At 27.3% G+C, this 22,722-nt stretch overlaps 1 protein-coding gene across 1 annotated transcript in view; it reads right to left on the reverse strand.

Moving 5' to 3' along the window:
- Nucleotides 1-22,722, reverse strand: part of LOC107437027 (SH3 domain-binding protein 5-like) — a 50,342-nt gene that overhangs the window by 15,141 nt on the left and 12,479 nt on the right. The window contains exons 3-6 of the mRNA XM_087155114.1: nucleotides 19,161-19,289; nucleotides 14,999-15,160; nucleotides 8,403-8,533; nucleotides 1,864-1,906 (exon numbers count right to left, since the gene is read on the reverse strand). Coding sequence (XP_087011240.1) covers nucleotides 1,864-1,906; nucleotides 8,403-8,533; nucleotides 14,999-15,160; nucleotides 19,161-19,289 — 465 coding nt within the window. The remainder of the gene's footprint in view (nucleotides 1-1,863; nucleotides 1,907-8,402; nucleotides 8,534-14,998; nucleotides 15,161-19,160; nucleotides 19,290-22,722) is intronic.

Raw genomic sequence — 22,722 nt, forward strand, 5'->3', positions numbered from 1 at the left:
CAAAAGAGACTTTAAGTGACTATGAAAAGAAAAGTGACTTTTAGGAGAAATAGTGACTTGGTATGAAACCTGTAGATAACATTTAGATGCATTCTAGAAGCTAAAAACATTTCTGTCACGTTTGTTCAAGGTGAAAGACAGATTAAGAATTCAATTTGAATAGGAAACAGAAGAAGGTTGACATAAGTAAACATTTCATAAAAATTTTCAACTTAATTAGATTGCCACTACAAAATTAGAACAAAAAGTCAATAAAAAAAAGGATGATGTAATAACATTCAAAAGAAACCTCAAGTATATTGTTCAAAATTCTTGAACAATAAGTCATCGCTTTTTATGCCAAACTACATAATTTTTTCACTAAATTTTTAAACCTTAAAGAAACATGTAAAAACCAGATTTGCTTGAAAATATATTTAAAAAACTAAGTAATTTATACTAAAAGAAATAAATTCTTAATAAATTTCATTATTATGTTGCCACATATATAATTAGTCAGCTCAGTGAAAGATACTAAAACCAACACTACCTAGATCATAGGTTCCTAATGTGGGTGCACCGCCTCCCGCAAGTGGGCAGTGAAGACTTTTAAGAGGGCGTTAACAAGATTATTACTATTTGAGGGATGTCAAGGATTTCTAAAATTTTGTTAACAAAGTATAGTTAAATTAGCATTGAGTATAAATTAAAATTTTTTAAATTTCTTTATTTGGTCTCGAAAAATATCTTTTTTCAAACTCAGCTTATATTTGTAATTAAAGCAGTTGTGTTGTGAAAACTGTTTGTCTCATGAGAAAAGAAAAAGAGCTTTTTTTAAATATGTTGAGAAAATACTGTAACTTTTTTAGCGCTGAACAGCATTATGATCTTACTGTGAATTTTAAACTTTTGCGCCCTTGCCACATCCCTAAACTTTATTTAAATGGCTGATCTATTCCTTAACTTAATTTAATAGGCATTTTTTTCTTTTTTTGAATCTTGTAAAAAAAGAACTTAATAATTCGAGTTCTTAAAATCATATAGATTTTTGTTTACATCTCCCCCACTTTTAACATGTTTGATAAAGAAGTTTTAAATATATTTTTAAGCAAATTTATTTGTATAATTGATACGTTTTCTATCTAGGTTTTTCTGAGAGGTACCTATTTTGTGAAAATTTAGACATAATTAGTTAAAATTAAAAATTATATTAAAAAATCATCAAAAAAATACGGTAAAAATATGGATTTATCGTTTCTAACGAGATACAAAAATAAAATTTTAAGAAAAAGTTTTTTGTGAAATTACCGTTTTCCTAAAGATGAATTTGTGAAGGTACAGCTAAACGGTTGTAAATTTGGCCTGGACAGACCCCTGATTGATAATTGAAATACAATTAACTTTGAATTTCCTATTGTTAACTTAGAAAATATAAATTTCTAAGTTGATTTTGAAATATGTTTCAGGTGGACCTGGTCATATAAATAAACGGCATCATCAATTTAATATTTTTTTAATAAGATATACAAAATATAACATTTAATTTTAACTGCAAAGTGATACATGGAATTCATATTCATCTTTTATCATCACTTGAAAATTTTATATATGAGCTACCTTCCTCAAGATAAGTAAATATTTCCAAGAAAAATATACTGGTCATTACGTAAATTAAAATAATTATAGAAGTTAACCATAATAAAAAGTTCAAAAGATTTAAAATTGGACAAAAAAAATTTCTTAATTATTTCTTAGTATCGTTTTCTTAATCTTTTATTTATTTTTTTGAGGAGGGTATTTAAAGTTTTCTGACTAGTAAAGTGGACGGTAGTTAAAACACGATTGGGAATCTATGGCCTTGACAAATAAAGTAAAAACACTTACTTCAAGCAGCTGATTGAACTGGGCTTTCATCTCAAAGTATGGCCTAAAAGTAAAAAAAAATAATGAAAGACTGTTTTACAAATTAAGAGAGCACTCTTGATTTTAGGGAAATCACAAACACAGCAAGAATAAAACTTCAAACTTATATGAATCATTATAGTTGAAAAGTATAATTTTCAGGAAAATGTGACTGAAGCTTCCAGAAATGGATATTCTCAAAAATACACAAACCTGTATTGGTCATTGTAACTTTCTCAAAAGTTTAAATTTTAGAAAATCTTTTTAACACATCAGGCTTGCAGAAAAAAATAATTGACTTTATGAAAAACTCAGGGTTGTGTCTTCAGCTTACGAAAAATATACTTTTAAAAAATTCTAACATTTTGTTTCAATTCACAATCAGTATGGAATTTCAAAAGACTTTGGAAATCCAATAAATCACAAACATTTTATAATTACTCGAGCATTAATATTGAAGCATTATCTTCTTAGAAAGAGTGCAAAAGTTTACTTTCCAACTTTGATGGGCAAAAAACATACAAAACAAATAAGTTCTTGAATTTTGTACATGTTTGAGCAGCAAAAAAGTATATTTTTGATAGCTGCAATCAGAGTTGCTACTCAAATAGAAGAACACAATTCCTTGACTTTTCCAGACATATATTTTAAAAATTCCAGTCTAATACCGCAGTATGAACTGACAGTGCCATGGTCAAAATATACTATGATATAATTCATACATTATAGTGTATAATTCAAATTAATTAAAAAATATAACACCACAATACAGACAAAAAATAGCAGTAATGTCAAACGAAATACATCATACAAAAGAGAGAAGAAAAAAAACATTCTTTCTCACTGAGTCCACAAAGAAAACTATAATTTTTTATTTTAATTCTGCTATTATGAAGTCAAAAGAAGTCTATTTAGAAGTCAGAAACTTTGGATTAAATATTCATGTTTAATTTTATATCCCTGTTTAATAAATTTTTTTACAATGCATCTACATATGTGAAAGATGGAAAAATGAAGAGTAAAATTTTTAAGGAAAAAAAAAGGGAGTCTTTTAAGTTTTTATGTAAATTAAAATAACATATTACTTTCATACATATATTTAAAAATTCTGCAAAGATAAAATTATAAAATTTTTTTTGCATTTTATTAATGAATCATTAATTTTTATTACTATTAAAGATTAACTTGCTACAAATTTTTCAACTGTAATGCAAATTAAATATAGAATAAACCTAATTTATCTAAGTTTTTTCCAGATTTGATAAAAATAATAAATACTAAAAAAATTTAGTTATTAATAATTTTTTTAACATCCCTGCTATACACAGATATTCTGCATCACAATTCATAGAAAAAAAAACTTTTTAAAAATACTAAATCATCTCACAAAAGAAACTAATAAATATATAAGCAGTATGAATTCAATAGCAATTAAAATCTTATTTAATCAATTAAATAGAAAAATATTTTTAAAAATAAAATACGCAAAATATGACAACTGGATAGGATTATCCTCTTAATGAGGAATATTTTTTTCTTACCTCTATTTTTTTTAAAATATTTAATTAAAAAATAACAAATGGAAATTTTAAAAAATAGCAAATTAAAAAAGATACGAAGCTTTATTATGAAGAAAATTTTAAAACATAAATATTACAGGAAAAAAAATTTAAAATTTACGTCTTTATAAAATCAAAGTGCTGAAAACCAGAGTGTAAGTATTCCAAAAATGTCTATTTAAATATTAAAAATAATAGAATTAACCCCAATCAAAAGTAAAATTACATAAAAAAGCAAGCTTTATTGTTTTCAAATCTCGCCAACAGGGAATATATTAAAGAGTAACTTAGATAGCAACAGAAAACTGGAACAGATGTTAAAAGAAGCACAATTTATTTTGCTATCTATTAGAAAATAAACAATGAATTTGAGAAATAAACATGAAGGAGAATGAAAACAAGATGACAAACATATACAGAAAAAAAAGGAAAGCGCAAATTATGTAACTATTTTTAATTATCTTTAAATGTCATATATAAAAAAATTTAATTAGAAATAGAGGAATATAAACCACAATATATCATCTGCAAAATTATTGTAAAAAAAAATATGTAAATTTTTGGATTAGATATCAGGGATTGATCCAGGTGGAAATTGGAGCTGTTTTGTGGCCTTTTCACACAATTCAAAATTTGAAATATGTCCCATTTATAAAACAAAATTTAAATTTGTAAAAAATGGCTTCGTTACAAAATTTAACATTATAAAAATTATCACACAAAATTGTTTACTGTGGATTCTTGGAAAAACAAAGTGATTTTATGTCAGCAACATTTTGAATCAAACACGTTGAAATTCAAATTCAAAATTCATGTTTCATGATAGCGCGTAAAAAATATTGGAGATTGGTTAACCTTGTAGAAAAGGACGACAAAAATGGTGAATGACGGATGAAAAAATTACCATCAATGTCAGGAAGTTACGATGGAATTATCACAAAACGAATGTGTCAAAGAGGGTTAACTGAAATTTGAATGTCATAATAACATATTTTATTTTATTTTATAACCGTCGTTGAACAGCCGACCCAACTTCATGGGTTTACGACTACTAACGTTCAACTCCGTAGCCTTGTAATTTTGAACTAATCCAGAAGACAAGGAAACTCCTGGATCAGTACCCCCAGAGGTATTGATTTGTTGTGGGAACATGGAGGACTTTGAGACTCGATAGATTTAACGTGCATCAGTCACCATTTACTACACGGGGAGTCTTCGGCCGGCGAGGATCGAACCCACGACCTCTTGGATATGGGCCCAGCGCCCTACCGACCAGGCTATCCCGGCCCCATAATAACATATTTTATTTTATAACCGTCGTTGAACAGCCGACCCAATTTCACGGATTTACGACTACTTACGTTCAACTCCGTAGCCTTGTAATTTTGAACCAATCCAGAAGACAAGGAAACTCCTGGATCAGTACCCCCAGAGGTATTGATTTGTTGTGGGAACATGGAGGACTTTGAGACTCGACAGATTTAGCGTGCATCAGTCACCATTTACTACACGGGGAGTCTTCGGCCGGCGAGGATCGAACCCACGACCTCTTGGATATGGGCCCAGCGCCCTACCGACCAGGCTATCCCGGCCCCATAATAACATATTTTATTTTATTTTATAACCGTCGTTGAACAGCCGACCCAATTTCATGGGTTTACGACTACTTACGTTCAACTCCGTAGCCTTGTAATTTTGAACAAATCCAGAAGACAAGGAAACTCCTGGATCAGTACCCCCAGAGGTATTGATTTGTTGTGGGAACATGGAGGACTTTGAGACTCGACAGATTTAGCGTGCATCAGTCACCATTTACTACACGGGGAGTCTTCGGCCGGCGAGGATCGAACCCACGACCTCTTGGATATGGGCCCAGTGCCCTACCGACCAGGCTATCCCGCCCAATATCAGGATTTGAAAAACTACTAGAAAACAGATTTATAAATTAATTAAATCTAATAAAAGTGTTGTTCATCAGATGAAGCGCTGCAGTTTTAGAAACCTACCACAAAGCCTTCAATGGGAGAAAGATATATTTTTTCACCTATAAATAATAATTTTTCTTAGAAAAGAAGTCATTTTCAAAATGAGGAATTTTTTTTAAAAATCTTTTAAAACATAGCTTGTTAAGAGCAAAAAGGAGTTACCTGCAAGCTAAAGTCACTTGAGACTGAAAATAAATTAAAATTCGGTCATCAACAGTTCTAACAACCTTGGATTTCTAATAAAGTGAACATCAAGATATTAACCCAAACAGAACACCATTACCAAAAAATAACTTATTATGCATTTGAAACTGTTCAAGAATCATTTCACGATAGCTGTCTACAACACAGATTCTGAGTTGAGGGTTTGTATAATTATATAATGCTAAAAATTGAAGTGAATATAAATTAAGTTATGGATAACCATCTTTTGAGATATGGTACATTTACAAACATTCAGTTAGACATTTCTAAGCATTTAGTTCTCTTGTGTTTGTCCATGAACCGGAACAAATTGAAAACAAACTAAATGGGACTTTAAACAAGAAAAACATAAAGTTTTAGATTCTACATTCCTTAGTAAAAACAATACAATGCTAATTAAAACAAAATTGCAAAAGCATCCAGAAAAGGAAAATGTTCATGCCAAATTTAAAAACAATAATAAAGATCTAATTTTAGATAGAGAAGAAAAAAATGAAAGAACTTGGATAATAAAAATATTTCAATACAAGAAATGTAACCCATAAAAATTGAGCAATGGAACAAGTGGAAGTTATAACAAGAATGTATTTTTATTATCATGCACCTTTAAGTTATGACAAGCTAGGCTTGATAAACAACATCAATAAAAATTCTTAAACACAGATTAAAATATCAATCTGAATTATATTTATATAAAATCTATAAATTTAAAACACCCTGATCTTAAGAATTCAGCTGAAAGTGTAATGCAACAATCAGAAGATATTTTTAAAACAATATATTAAGCAAATTTACTTAAAACCTACAATGAAAGCCCAATATTTGCAGAAAAAGGACACAAACACTAAACCATGGCCCAGCTATTCAGAGCTTTATCGTTTAACAACCATAGCAGAAAAGCCATGTAATTTTGACCCAAGTCAGAGTATAAAACACGTGATCCCTGTTTCTCCACCAGCAGAGTGAATGACACTTTTACCAACTGCCCTACTGGAGAACTTGGATCAATTTTAGTCAAAATTTAAACAGTGAGATTTCAAAGCATGATATTTGGTAAACTCCCAAATTATTGGTAGCTGATGTGTGTACAGTATTAAGAAGGACAATACAGACTGAATCAAGATGTTTGAATCTTGACTGGTTATATAAGAATTCAAACAAGTATAAGGTATTACAAGTATTCTTAGACTGATTTTCCTATTATTAAGTGTGCTGGGTTGAAGATAAAGATATTACATAAAATACATTATACAAATTAAATAAAAAATTCTTAATTAACAAAAATAGACCTCACATTGTATTTTCAATTATAATATTTTATCATTAATTCAAGATGCTGAGTAAGTTGTTAGGGAGTCTGCTATTTTCTATTTCTCTGAGATCATGTAGTTGTACTTATTCATAATAACCACATATTAAGTACTCATTTTTCATTGTGTTAAGTCAATAATAAAGGATACACTGAATAATCTGCTTATTTATTGCATTATTACTTTGCACTTTCTTAACAGAAACTTTCAAATTTTCTTTAATAAGAATATCAAGGAACAAAATCTCATGCAGAAATAATATCATCAACATCATAGCATTTAAATAAATAATTACAAAGTGAATAATCTACCTACAGGTAATCAAAAGATTATCACTAGAGTGAACTCAGGCAGAGATTAGCAAAAGTTGAGCAAGTAAAAAAATTTCATTATGTTGAAGAAAATACAGAGCACACACCACCTATCAAAATCATTGTTCTGAAAATATTTATTTTTTTAAGTTCACCGATTTTATTAACCAAAATGTCTACACACTTAGGAACACAAAACATTTCTGAAGTTGAACTTCATAAATTCTCTAAAAGCAAAACAGTTTTAGACATTTATATTTTATTTTTTATTGAATTTACATTTAACACAATTAAAAACAAGCTAAATCTTTTTCTTTTTTTTTTGAATTACAGAAGGGTTTTAAAATATTGGCATATTTGCTTCATTAGCAAAATTTAGAATTAAGGATTCAATATTTGAAAGATTATAAAAGTTTTTGTGACTTTTCAATTTCCTTTTCTTTGCTTAAAGTTCCTTTAAAAATGTAAAACATTTTTCTGATATCTATTGAAGATAGATTTGTCTCATTGAATGATGATAAGTGTTCCACTAACGTTGTTAATTCATAAAGTTTTCATTTAGATTCATTTACACTCCCTGTTTCATAATTTTCTAACTATCACTCTTTTTCCCTAAAAAGTTTAATCCTCACCTATAAGTTAATCATTTTGTTGGTAGGGGCAGAATGAAACTTGTTATATATATGCTGTCAAAACTTGAGAAAATAGAAAATCCTAATTATTCAGACAAAGAAAAGCTTTTTTTAATTTCAAACATATGCCCTAGAAAAATATTGATTTTACAAAATGGCAATTTCAATTTTTTAAAAGGATGGTTTTAGAATATTTTGATATTGTACAGATTCTTTTTGCAGACTTGTTATTAAAAAAGAGCTAATTTTATACTCCACTGATTTTATTAGTGGCATTCATTGTATAACCAAAGAAAATATACGATTACACTAATAGTAACACCAAAATACATTTGTTATTTTATTGAATAATTTCTGATGTTTTAATTTATTTTAGTTTTTAAATGGTGTGATAAATAGTGCAACAGCAATCTATAGTTAATACCATTTCTGAGCCAGTTTTGGATATCACAATAATTAATGTTAATAAGTTTCAACTAAGTATATTTAAAAAATTATGCATAAAAGTAAAGAACTATACCTTGACTTAGTGATAGATTTTTTGAGGTCTTGGTGCAGTTGCTGGACAATTCTCTCAGCTTCATTGTAGGCAAGTGATAGCTTCTGGTGTTCTCGTTGACTTAATACTCTTTCACTTTCAGCTTCATTAACCTTAACAAAATATTATTAAAAAATAAAAATGTTTTAAAACAAAGGGACAGGGTGCGTAGCCAAATCTTTGAATCAAAAATAAGCACTTTTTAAAAACTTTTCAAGCACTTTACAAAAATTTTCAAGCACTCAAAAAATTCATATTCAATCAATGGTATTATTTAAAAACAAAAACTTTTTATAAACAGTTTTAGCGTTAAAAAAAAAACCCAAAAAGAAATGGGCGTAAATCGAAACAATCAATACTTTCCCACATCACTGAGTGTAATCAACTTGACCCTGAACTCAGAACAAAAGTACCCTTACCCCCTATGTCAAAAAAAGTGTTAGAAGTAAAATGAAATTAAAATAAATTAAAATGAAAAACATTTCATAAGGATCTGATATTCTCTACCGGAATTGGAGCACTCGAGTTTCGGTTTGAAGTGTGCGCGCATGCGCAAGTCACAACGTGGGTACGACATGAAGTCCGCGTGAATGATTACGTAGGCAACTCCCCATTTTTCATGAAATGCATGGGATCCACCAGATATCACTGAAGGGAGAAAAAAAAACTATTCGGAAAAAAAGCACTTTTTAAAAACGCCAACTGAAAAAAGCACCTTTAAAAGCTTTTAAAAACGAATTCCCCAAAAAACACCTTTAAGCACTTTTTACAAATGCTACGCACCCTGAAGGGAGTTAGATTTCAAGCTATATTATAAAATTATAATTAATGAAAATCAAGTTTCTATATTCAAATTTATGTTGTGAAATGTACTGGCGTTGTTATACCCTGGTTTCATAAGGCATATTAGATCTATATAATGCAATTCTGCGCTCTACATTCCTTTATCAAGCATATTAACTTTTACAGATGTACACAACGAAAGCTGCAGCTAAGAAATTTTTTTGACTTAGAAAAATTCACTTCTTACATTATTTGTTCAATTATTTCTTAAGAGGTTACAATTTCAAAAGCCGTAACTGCTAACTTTTACGAATTTTTGGAAAGATATAATTTTTATGTTTAAACTGGTAGCAAAGTTTAACTTTTCTTTTCATATCTTGAATTTATATATTTAATTTAAAAGGACAATAAATAAAAAAAGTTATTTGCCCACCATTCCGTTTATATAAAATTAACATATAAAAAAATGTGTTTAGCTTCTAGCAAAATTAAAAGATATTTTTGCCTGCACTTGTAATTCAATTTCCGTCTCACTACCACTTAAAAAAATCATCCCCGGAAAGGGTATAAGTTGGCAGGTAAGAAAAGCTAAGCTAACTAAAATTAATAAAATTTTTATTAGTTCTAATGCTTTCAAAAATCTGCAAATAATAAATACTTAAGTCCATATTTTTACGTTTTTAACTATTTGTATCTAAAATTTATTTTAGAGCATTTTATGATTGATCTGTTCCCGAATAATATTGCTGTCTTGTTTAGTAGATAAAATTATCTATATAACACAAAATTTTATAAAATGCAAATCCTCACATTTCAAGGTTTGCGCTGTTAAGACCTTCGACTGCATATTAAAAAAATGTTTTCAAAACATATAAATTAGAATTGATTTTAATTTAAACTCCAGTTAAGATTTTACTTATTTTGTTTTCCAAAGTATTTTGCCTCTAAAATAAAGTTACGCTGAAAAATATACTTTTCAGTTGCTTTTGGGGCACTTTTGTTTAATCAAAATAAAATTTTAACATCTTTGATTTGATTTGGTTCTAAAAGATTTTTACAACATGGTAAGTTAATTGTAAACAGATAAATTCAAAGCAATTTTTTTAGAATTTTTAACTTTCAATAAAATAAACATATTTAATTACGATTTTCATTACATTAAAGTTGCCACTTTGATTAATTTCAATGTTTTATGTTCCATCATAACTGGAGAAAACTCAAAATACACCAGCTATCTCATCCAAATAAATCTCACAATTTTTGCAGATTTTTCTTAGTGGTAGCCAATTAAAGCAGAAAACTTTCCCCAAAATTTATGGATTATTGAATTATATGTTTGGATGTTAAAAAATAAATTTATTAAATGTTGAATCAAATATTGAAGCATAAATTTCAAAGCACAAATCAAATAAATAATGAAAAAAAATACTTTAGCAAAACTGCTGACAAGTGTCTCACTTATTCAAAGGATGATGATAATGTGCAATAATACCTATCTGTTGTAACATATTTCACAGTACCTTGAGAAGCCAGTGTTCTACATTTTTTTTCCAAACTATAGAGTCTTAATAATTAGTTTTCCAGAACATAGAAAAAAAGACCTTTTGGTCACACAGGTTCTTTTTTTCCATTCATTCATTTTTTTAGAATATCCTGCATTTCATTCAACAAAGTATTATCGCTACGACAGGAGAAATGGAGAATAATGATCCACAGCCAGGTTCCAAGAAATTTCAACAAGATGTGCTTGTGATTTTCCCCATCTTCTCCTGCCTAGAAACTATCAGATATTCATTAATCAGCAGTGTTATGGCTCGCGGTACCTGTATAAAATTTTTTTGTTATTAAAAACATTAATTTTTAAAAAACCAGCATATACTGAAACTTTTAAGATACCTTTTTAATAACAAGTTATTTTTTACTCTGAAAAAACTATTTTCAAGTATAAAAAAATGTGCTTAAAAATGTACTATAAGACACTTAATTAAAAAACTTATTTTTATATTTAAAGATGAGAGGTTGAATATAATCTTACACTGAAAAAGCATTCTTGGATTTAATTGCTGAAAGGCATTTTTTTTCTCGGCCACAGAAAAAAAACTTATAGCAGTACTATTTTTTTAATACATTTACTTTGAAAATGAAACAAAAGTTTGAGATCACATTTGTTTGCTGAGTAAAATGTATTTTAACATGCATTTTAATGCTAGGCATATTTTAAGAAAAATTTTCAAATTGAAATTTTGAAAAGAGTACTAAAATTATTTATTATTATTTTGATAAAGTTAAAAAGTACTGGTGGTTAATTTAGTTTTCAAATTAAAATTTCCATAAAATGTTTAGGAATTCCTTTTTCAACAACTGAACATATTAATTTTATTTTCTCCAATAAAAACTAGGGATTGCAAAGAACCGTTCTTAATTATTATCTCTCTTATAGCATGACATTTGTTTTTAACATTTTTCCTTTGAAAAATAGAGGAAAAGAAATATGAGCTGCAGAATATCAGCAAAGAAATAAGGTTAGTGCCTTAAATCAAGCAAAGTACATATATTTTAAATCATAGGTTCCAAAAGATTCCCACCATTCCCTTTGTGATGTAAAAATTTTTTAATGGCTCCAAGAAAAAAAATCTTTTTTTTTCATAAAGTTATTTAACATTTTTAGAAAGATACACATTTACCCCTAATTTAATAAAAATTACTATTAACCAATGTATTTATCAGATATTACAGTTATTAATTTTTATGAAGGTAGCTCATCCCTAAAAGTGTTTGAAAAAGATTAAATTCAATTTATCCCCAAGAAATTTTAATTAAATAATCAATAAATATTATATTTTAAAACATTAATTTAGTATTTAATACAAGTAAATAAAAAAAAGTGTTTTCATTTAGAAATGTAATCTGCTCAACTTGCAATCTGTCATCAGTGTTCTCTTGTACTGAATCAAACATATTTCAAAATCAGTTAAGACAGTTACATTTCATAAGCTATATCTGAAATCTGAGATTTGTTGGGGGGGAAATGTGAGGCAAGATTACCTAAAGTTACTTGAAAAATAAAATTAGTATTTTTTTTATTAAAAAAATGTGTTTAGTTAGGGAGTGCATCAGTTGTTTCTGTGAGATTGAGATCAATGCATATAAGGAAGCCAAATAGGTAAAAGTTTGAAATTTACAAGAATATCACAGGACCCTTCAACTTAAAGTGGATACTACAGAAGTTTCTTGAAGAATTTTAATTATTTTTAATTCATTTTTCTCAGATTTTTTTTAAAAATTCAATTTTTAAACAGGTATCTTTTCCTGTCCTACAATGGTTTTTAATGATTAACTGGTTAAATTTTGAAGTTTCAGGACTTCTTAATAGCTAACATATGTCCCGGGAAAACTAAACAACTGGGTAAGTTTCTAAAAGGATATATGAAAACTCACTTCTTTAGCATTCCAATTTAATATTTTAAAAAGAAAAATCTCTGGTGGAGATTCTCTAACAGAAATAATTCGTCGTTAAATAATTGGCACAGTTTTCTTTTAGTATTTTGCATTTTCAGAATGCTAACTTATCTTAACATACATCACAGAGTAATTGGGTTCTAAGACCATATTAGTAGTTCTAACGCAACATCTAAAAATCATATTGCAGTGCATAGGTCATTTTACATAGAACATTCAATTACCCAGAAAGATATGTCCAAATTAAACTTTTTCATAGACTTTTGAATTACCTCACTTTTGAGTTATCTCATTCAGACAAAGTATATGTTGAAACTATACTCTGATCATTTTATCATGAATAATTTTCAATTAGGAACATTTTATCTATTGTTACTTATGAATATAGCATGACTATTGACCACATTTTCAGCAAAATCAACTACCATGTTGTAAAAATTCAAATCAACCAATTTCTAGAAGCAACTAGAGCCATATTTAAATGGTTTATTTGATGTAACACATTTGCACACTACTGCATACTTTTTCAGGGACAGTTTTAGGGGTAATCAATCAACTATGCATAGAACTCAAGAAGTAGGCCCTTTTTGGTTTACATCAGTATACAGCAACAGTTTTTTTAATCCTTTACTAGAATGTTTGGTGAAAAGTGTGAGGTAATTGTAGCTTTGCTAGTTGGTGGGAGATCCTTGCAGTTTAGTTGTATTATAGCAACCAGTGAACTTTCTTTTGCTTATTAAGAGTGTGCAAGTTAATGGGGTATGAAAAATTCTTCTCTTGAAAGAAATTGAATACATTAGTTTCCAAGCTGCATACTTAGTATGGTTATCAAACCAAAAATGCAAGCTCCAGCTCATCAAGCTGCAAACTTATATTCATATTTTAATCTTTCTCTAGCTGCATAAACCCTTAAAAAATAATTGGTTGTGCATTCTGCAGCCAACCAGAGAAGAAAGAGTGAGTAATTTCAAAATAAAACACTCAAATCTCGATAGTGGTCAATTTGATTGCTATGGTAGTTCTAGGGAGAACTTCATTTTATGCGCTATTATATAACCTGATAAAACTTTTCATGAATGCTTTTGAGAACTCGAAAAATCATGAAATTCAAGTAAGATGATATATTTATTTTAGGAATATTGCCACTCTTTTTGATCAAAATTATCTCTCTTATCGTTCTAGTGTTAGTTTAATCCAAGCATGACATAATCATTAGAAAATCCTGCAGTTATAAAAATAATATAACCCTGATTTTTTAAATAATTTATTTTAATACCAGAAGAGCATCAAATTTCTTTAAATGTTTTTACTCAAATATTTTAAATTTAATGAAGTATGGAACAACTAAAAGAGCATATTAAAAATTTAAATTCATTTTGCAGTTGATCAAAATTAAATTTGCTGTTGGTTAAAATTGGTCTAGTTCTAGTGAAAACTATTATATTTTATAATAGCTGAATGAAAGTAGAAAGTGAATATTTACAGGATCCCACAAAATGTTTTGTTTGGGTCAGCTAATTGTTTTACTGCTATTTATTTATTTATTTTTAATTTTGAAAACTATTATTATTAAGTTTCAGAAATCAGTGATGTAGATTAATAATAATTGCTATTTCTAATGATTTAGAAAATCAGATACTCAGAACAAAATCAGTTCCAGATTCTGGATAGTCCGTTCACTACTATGCTTAGAAACTTGACTTTAGAGTGAAGCAGACACAAAATACTCAACTGCCTTTGTTTGAACCGAGAATGCTTTGAGTATTTTATTCTAACTAAATACTAAGTCACTTCGAAAATGCGATTTAATCTCAATGATAGTTATGGTTATATTAGTATTAAACTTTCAACTGTTTCACTTCTACAATTTGTAAAAATTGGGGTATATATTTGAGTCATTTAATGCCTAAATATGTTGTTAAGAGATATTTTATCTGCCTGGAAAATAGGATTGCCTTGAAAAAAAAAATTTTTAATCTTTTTTGCCACCATAATATTGATAAAGCTCAGAGCATTCATTCTTCACTTCCTTGTTCATTGGTTTTCTATTTACCCCATTAATATAATGAGCGCTAAAAATATTTTTACCACAACCAATCAAGGAATAAGAATTATACTGAATTTCTCTTTAAAATGTTGGCATTTCTGAAGAAAGTCCAATGACTGATAGTAAAATGGAAAGGTTTGAGAGAGCATTCGATGAATGACAAACAAATGTGCACAATGAAGCAATATTAGATTTTTTCTGCTAGTCCGATTGTCCTATAGACCACATATGAGTTAGTAAAAAATACTTCCATAATGTAGATAAATAATTTTAAAGAGAGCAATCTTACCCTGAGTGTGGCATGATTAAGCATTTCTTGCCATGCAGGATCAAAGCACCCTCCTTCCTTTTTTAAACCTTCTTCAGCCAAATAAACCATTTCTTTAGCAGCAGAGTGTGCACTACTTGCTCTTTCATATCTTAGAGCTGCTTTTTGAGTTTGTGTTTGCAGCTAAAAAAAACATTTTTAACCCTGCCATAACAAAACTTTTATAACCATACATAATCAACATAAAATATCACTGACATTTTCACTATTGTAATAAAATTTTAAAGAAATTTATGTAATTTTCTAAGAAAGTTTTCAAAAGAGAGACTGAAAAATTCATTAATTAATTTAAAAAAATTTTTCATTCAAAAAATCATTTAACTCCTCTTCAATGCTAACGAAAAGAAACAGCAAACAGTTTCAATGACATGCTGTATTAAAATATGAGATAAAATTATATAATTTTCAAACTAAGATTTTTTTTTAAGAAAATTGAGACTGGGTTCTAAAAGATCTGACACTAACGCACAAAGCAAGTAAGCTAATAAAACAAATCACTGGGTTTTTAAAACCTTGTGTTTATCCAAAGAACTTATAACCAATTTACTAGTGCTGAAGGAAAGTTTTTCCATGATTAACCTGGGGTCCAACTTATAGATCGGTTCATTTTCTCCATCATAAACAAAGTCATAAAGAGTTTTAATTTTTCTCCTTATCCTCTCAACAGTGTAACGGTTTCTAAAAATGGTTCAACTGACCTTAACTAAAAAAGATAAAGTCAGTTTGTGCCATTCTTTGCTTATTTATAAACGTGTAAATATCTGCAATTCTGAGAATTTTTAGTGCTAAAGTCTGTTGCTCTTGTAACAAGAGAAGTCAAATTTAAAATTTTTATGGATCTTATATCGCAGATATCCAACTCACTACTTTGAAGTCTGATAATATGTTTAATTTATCAGTTCTTTTATTACTTCTAATACTAAAATAAAACTATTGCTCTATAAATAAGACACTGAGCAGCTATAGTACTTAATGCTTCTTTTTCATGTTTGAGAAATAAGGGCAATTTATTTTTCTAAATAATTTTAAGTTCTACCAATATTCCTTTTCTGGCATATAAAGAAAAAACAGAATTTTAAAAAATTATTACCTTCGATGTTCTTTTATTGATTTTAAACTTTGCCATATTTTTAATATTCAAATATATTGTTTCTACTGGATAATAGTATGTATATGATTTTTAAGTCATTTTACACATAATGTAAGAGGTTTTTTCAAACAATGTTGCATTTTATATTGCTTCTTTATTCTCTCCTTTGCCAATGGCCAAATCTATCACACTGTATGCACAGCTGAAAATATTGGATTTTTAAAAAAATTAAAATTTTAAAATTTGACTCATGGTGTTCTTATGAATGTTATTAAAGAATAAAAAAAAAATTAATTAATAAAATAACTTAATTTCTATATTTAACAAAATTAAATGAAGTACACAAAATAGAATATATTTGCATCTATTTTCTCAAAGATTGATAAGTGCAGGCATTCGCTTTTTTTAAAAACTGATCATCAAATGACACTTCAAAACACTTTTAGTATTTACAAAAATAATCAGCTTGATAATTTTCACTTATTTAAAATTTTTCGTTAAATAATCTGGAAATTAATAACATTAATTACACTAGAATGTGCATATAAACTAGACAAAAAAATTATAAAATTAGATATTTCTTTTTGAAAAAGAGTATGTTCTATTTCTTCTACTTGGGTTGGGAGAAATTTTTTGGGAGAGAAGTTTTTTCCACTTGCAGAAAAAACTTGCCATCCTTGCTTTTTAAATCATTTAAAGGCAATGACAGAACTAAATATAACTTGAAATTCTTTTTTAAATTATACTGGAAACAAATTTTTTGCTGTATTTATACAAATACTTGATCTTGCCTAATTTGGGTCTGATGATTTCAAATCTGAAATTAGTTTTGTTATTTTTTTTAAACAACAGATTTTGTCTTTTTTTGTTGAAATGTACAAGTTTAAAAATGCTATTTATAACAGGGAGTTTAGAAGTACAGGAAGAAACAGTTCATATAAAGAAAAGTGCCCCTAGCAGAAAACAATGGCATTTACCGGCTTGGGTTTCTATGCAATTTTAATCCAGGTGATGTGCCCTAATTCCCCTAGAAATCGGTCGCAACATCTCCCTGTAATATATACACAACATTTTTAAGCTTGTACATTTCGAAAAAAAATAGACTAAAAATGTCATAAAAAAACTGTAGCTTGGAGCGAGAAATCAATTTCAGATTTGAAATTGGTGATACACAAGTATCGATGATCTGTTAAAAAATCCCATGCAACAGAAAAGAAAAAAAATTGTTACCCAGTGTTACTTAAGTTGCCAGTAAATTAATAATTTTTTGTTGCTTTTCAAACATTATACATTGTTTTAAAGATTTAAATTTATTTTTTGAGCTTTTTTTTAGTTTTCTTTTTTAAATTATACTGGAAACAAATTTTTTGCTGTATTTATACAAATACTTGATCTTGCCTAATTTGGGTCTGATGATTTCAAATCTGAAATTAGTTTTGTTCCTTTTTTTAAACAACAGATTTTGTCTTTTTTTGTTGAAATGTACAAGTTTAAAAATGCTATTTATAACAGGGAGTTTAGAAGTACAGGAAGAAACAATTCATAAAAAGAAAAGTGCCCCTAGCAGAAAACGATGACATTTACCGGCTTGGGTTTCTATGCAATTTTAATCCAGGTGATGTGCCGTAATTCCCCTAGAAATTGGCCGCAACATCTCCCTGTAATATATACATAACATTTTTAAGCTTGTACATTTCGAAAAAAAAATAGACTAAAAATGTCATAAAAAAAACTGTAGCTTGGAGCGAGAAATCAATTTCAGATTTGAAATTGGTGATACACAAGTATCGATGATCTGTTAAAAAATCCCATGCAACAGAGAGAAAAAACAAAAAATTGTTACCCAGTGTTACTTAAGTTGCCAGTAAATTAATAATTTTTTGCTGTTTTTCAAACATTATACATTGTTTTAAAGATTTAAATGTATTTTTTGAGCTTTTTTTAACTTTTTATTTTTTCATTTGCTAATTTATTTACTTTGTAGTCTATAAAAAGTCAAAGCTTTCAGCTCTGAAATAAATCTAAACCTTTGGGGGGGGGGAAGGTGTTTTTCACAAGCTAAACTTTTCTTTTAAGTGCTGACTCTGATATCCAGTGTTTTTCGATGTTGTAATCTTCCTTAAACTGAAAGATGCTATAATTGCTATATTTTACAAAATTTTTAGGAAACTTATATTCTTTTGAACAATGCTTTATTAACCTTTAGTTGTTAACATTTTTAAGGTATTAAAAACAAGTTTAGCAATGCTCCAAAAAAAAAAATTTAATGTCCAATAATTTTTATGTCAAACAATTGAATGGCAGAGAATTTAAAGTATAGTGTGATAAAACAAATAAATGATTAAATAAATAAATAAAAAAATAATTTAAAAATTATTATGTAAAGACATAAAAAATTGCAGCTGATAATTATGCAAGAAAATCCTTTTAATAAAAAAAGTTATTTAATTTGACTTTAGTCAAATATTCTTAAATTCATTACTATCACTAAATCATTATCTATCATTAAGGAATTTTGAGTTAAAAGGAAAGAATGAAAACTCAGCTTAGTAATATTGTTAAACAAAAGTTTAAAGAAATTAAATTCTTAAAGCAGATGTTAAGCAAGAGTTAAAAATGTTTATCCCTACTTCTTATTGTTCCTATCAAGTTGAAAACCATAAAAAATATCATTTTTTTATTCCTTAAAAAACATTTAAAATAAAATGAATATTGTTTTAATGTTTTTAACAATTTTTTTTAACTGCAATTGGTAGTTTTTTGTTTCCATTTAAAAGTCATGGCAAGTTTAAGAAGATTACAAATTTTAAAGAATCTACTCTACACGTAACAATATCACATAAAATATTTATTTAAGTATGAAGTTTTATAGGAGCATCTTAATTTTCTGTAAAACATCACAGTTTTATATGTGTGTTTATATTTAATGTGTTTGTTGTAAGTCAACAGAAATAAAATCACATGCATTGCTGTGATAACTAAGCTATTTTGCTGCATGTAATTCAAAGTGAATAAAATATTAGTAGAGAGTACCTGTTTAGCATGCATTCTAGCCTCATAATAAGGCCTAGCTCTTTCTACACATGATCCAAGCTTCTTTGCTAACTGATTACCTCTCAAAGATGATTCACTCAACAACAGTCTAAAATTAGACCGTGCTTCCTACACAATAGAAATGCAGAAATAAGACTAAACAAAAAATATTATATTATAATATATGATTACTTTAAAAACATTCTAGTATATAATTATATAAGACATTAGCTGCTTGCAGTGACCACCTGGCCTAACTAGACAAACTCACTGATTCATGGTTCTAAGTTTGCTTCTCCTGCCTTCAACAGCATTGTTCTGCTACCTGGGCATTAGTATTTTAAGAACAATTTAAAGGATTAAAAATCTTTTTTGGACTTGCTGCACTGGCCACTCTGACCTGCTCTAACAAACCCACCACTTAGCGATTCGATATTTTCTGGACTTTCAAGAATTTGCTAGTCAGAACTTTCAATAAATCTCATTAATAAAATTGTTTCACTTTTTTTTCAAAAAAGGAATTAACCAATTTTTTTCCTTCTAATTTTAAGCTTTCTCTAGTTTGTTATGTAGTTTTCATATTTCATAAGTGCCAAAGGGTTGTTAAATAGATAATTACTTACCTGATTAAAGATAGTTAGAAAAAAAAATCCTGTTTCTCTCTTGTATTTTCCCCCTTATTGCAAATTGAATTATTTTTCATTAATTTTTTAAAGCTAATATTCCGTCTTTTATATATCTTAAAAAAAATTTATGGTCACCAACCTCCTTTACTAGGTTTTTCTATTATTACAGTATTAAAAGTGACAAAACACAGCAAACTTTTATTTGTGAGCTGTTATTATTGTCTCACTGCCCCTTTCTCAGAAATATAGTTTTAGGAAAAACATAATTTTTGAAGTTAAGAATAAAAACAGTTGGTAGTTAAGCATTTAAAAATTAGAAAATAGTTTTTCCCAATTGCAATTTCAGCTTTTTAAAAATTTTTTTGAATATATATTACTCAGTCTCCATTTAAATTAGTTATTTTCTTACTGAAAGAATAATAATATATAGTTTCTCTTTTATTAATTCTTTTTTCTAAGCAAGGATTTGAATAAATGTAAGTTTATTAGCATTTTTAGTACAGAAAATTTTTTGGAAAAATATGGTAATATAGAAAAACTTAAACATTAAAATTCTCAGTAATATTTTTCTGAGAGAATATTCTCATTAAGGAGGATATTTGAAAATATTTTCCAGAAAGCTACTTACAATAAAGATGTACCTCAAAAATATTTCATATTTTATTGAATTTATTTATTATTTTATAAAATTTTAAACATAAATACTTATAAATACCAGGGTTTGTTGATTTAAATCATTGATTTAAATCAACTGATTTTTTTATATATATATTGATTTTAAAAGTTAAAAAAAAGTGCTTCAATTATTGATACTTTTATTATTTTCTTTTCTTAGTTTTAAAATTTATTTTAAATAAATTGCTACATTAATTAATTTTAGTTAACGAAATTACTTTCTTTCTTCACTTAAATTCCAACACATTTGAAATTACATTTTTAAAAATCTATTGATTCTTGAGATTGAAAGTACTGATTAAAGTAAACATTTAATGCTGTCTTAATATAGACTTGCATAGCTGTAGAAAGTGATTAATAAACATGAATTTTTTTCAAAAAAAAAATGCAAATAATGTTAATTAAAATTATACCTTTTGATGGAAAAAGCATGGAATTAAAATATACATTATATTTTACTGATGTAGGATTAAAAATGAATATTTTAATATAAAAATATATTGATTAAATATTTATTTGTTTTTTGATGAATGGCTGCATTTATAAACACAATCTGTTGCATTTATTTTATTTTAAAAATCAAGAGAAAAAAAAGAAATCACAATTTTAAATTAAAATTATGGTTTGTTAATTGAAAATTTGCTTTAATAGTTAAAGTACAGGGATCTGTCCAAGCCAAATTTACTACCTTCACAAATTCAACTTTAGGAAAAACTAGAATAATTTCACAAAATACTTTTTCTTTAAATTTTATTTTTGTGTCTCGTAAGAAACCATAAATCCATATTTTTACAATATTTTGTGTTGATTTTTTAATATAATTTTTTATTTTCACAAATTATGTCTAAATTTTCTCAAAATAGGTACCTCTCAGTAAAACCTAAACAGACCCCTGAATTACTCTTTAAATTCTCTATTTCATCTAGTCTTTAAATTTCAATCATGCATTTGTTCCAAAATGGTTGCCATGCATTCAAAGCTATGTATTATAATGAAAAATTATTTTAGTAAGTTAGAGCTCTTAAAATATTGTTTTAATATATTTTTAATGTTAGTTTAATTTTGACTAAACATTTATAAAGTTTTTTTAATCATAAATTAAATTTCTTACAGTTTATTTGAATAGAAATAAAAAAAATCTGATTTAAATAAAAAAAAAATCCGATTTAAATCAAAAAAATCTGATTCTTTTGATTTTTTTAAAAAAAAAAATCAAAAAAATCACGAACCCTGATAAATACTAACACTAATCATTATGTAGAACTTTCAAAGAAACTTTCATAACGCTGAAATATAATTAAATACTGCTGACATACATATAAATTAAATAATGCTGATTAAAAATATTGAAGCACATATTCGGCCTGTCCAAAATTGTTCTTAAAAAATTGTGTTTCAGAATTGCGAGTAATCAGTATCGGAAATTAAATATCCCATTTTTAAAAAAAAAAACAAAAAAAAAAGAAAGAAAGAAAGAATTTTTCTTAAAATTTTAAATTTATTTTCCCTTCAAAAAAAGTTGTTATAATTTTCAAATATTTCAAGTAATATTAAGTTTTAAATATCAATTTGGAATTTCTCTTTCTTATTATTGGCAACTTTCTTATCTGTTAGAAAAATAAATCTGAGTTTTCTGTTCTGTGTGAGTAACAACATTAACCCTAACTATCACAATGTGCATTTATTGAATAGGCTACATTTTGCTATGGTTTTCTTGTTCATTATTACAGAATTTGTAAGAAAAATCTTGTTTTGGAAAAAACTTTTATACGAACAAAACTTAAAATTTAGCTATAGAACATTTCTTGTTGAAATCAAAGGATGGAAAAGTATTGTATCCTAGTAAATTTTGTGAAAAGGGTTATACAAAACTGCAACTAGAAGGCAAAATCATTTAAAGAAATGAATGAAATCTCTTCTTATACAAAGCAGCTTCACCTGTGATGATAAACTATGTTTAATTTCTAGAAGTGCATCATTAAACTTTACCGTTGGAGTACTAACAAACTTAAACACAGATATAGATAATGAGTATACAGTGACCTCTCACTTATGCACCACCTCCTTTATGCACCTTTTTCATTTATACGACGATTTTTATAGGTCCCAGTACATTAGATAGGAAAATAATGATAAGCATCCTTCATTTATGTGTCGCTCTAAAAATAAATTTTTCAATTATGCGCCGAAATTTTAGGCTTACATTTTAGTTTTTTAATCCTTTAAATATTTTTTCTCTTTTAAACAAAAATGTTTTAAAT

This window comes from Parasteatoda tepidariorum, chromosome 11, assembly GCF_982258835.1.
Source record: "Parasteatoda tepidariorum strain Cologne lab strain chromosome 11, Ptep-v5.0, whole genome shotgun sequence".
Classification (NCBI taxonomy): Eukaryota; Metazoa; Arthropoda; class Arachnida; order Araneae; family Theridiidae; genus Parasteatoda; species Parasteatoda tepidariorum.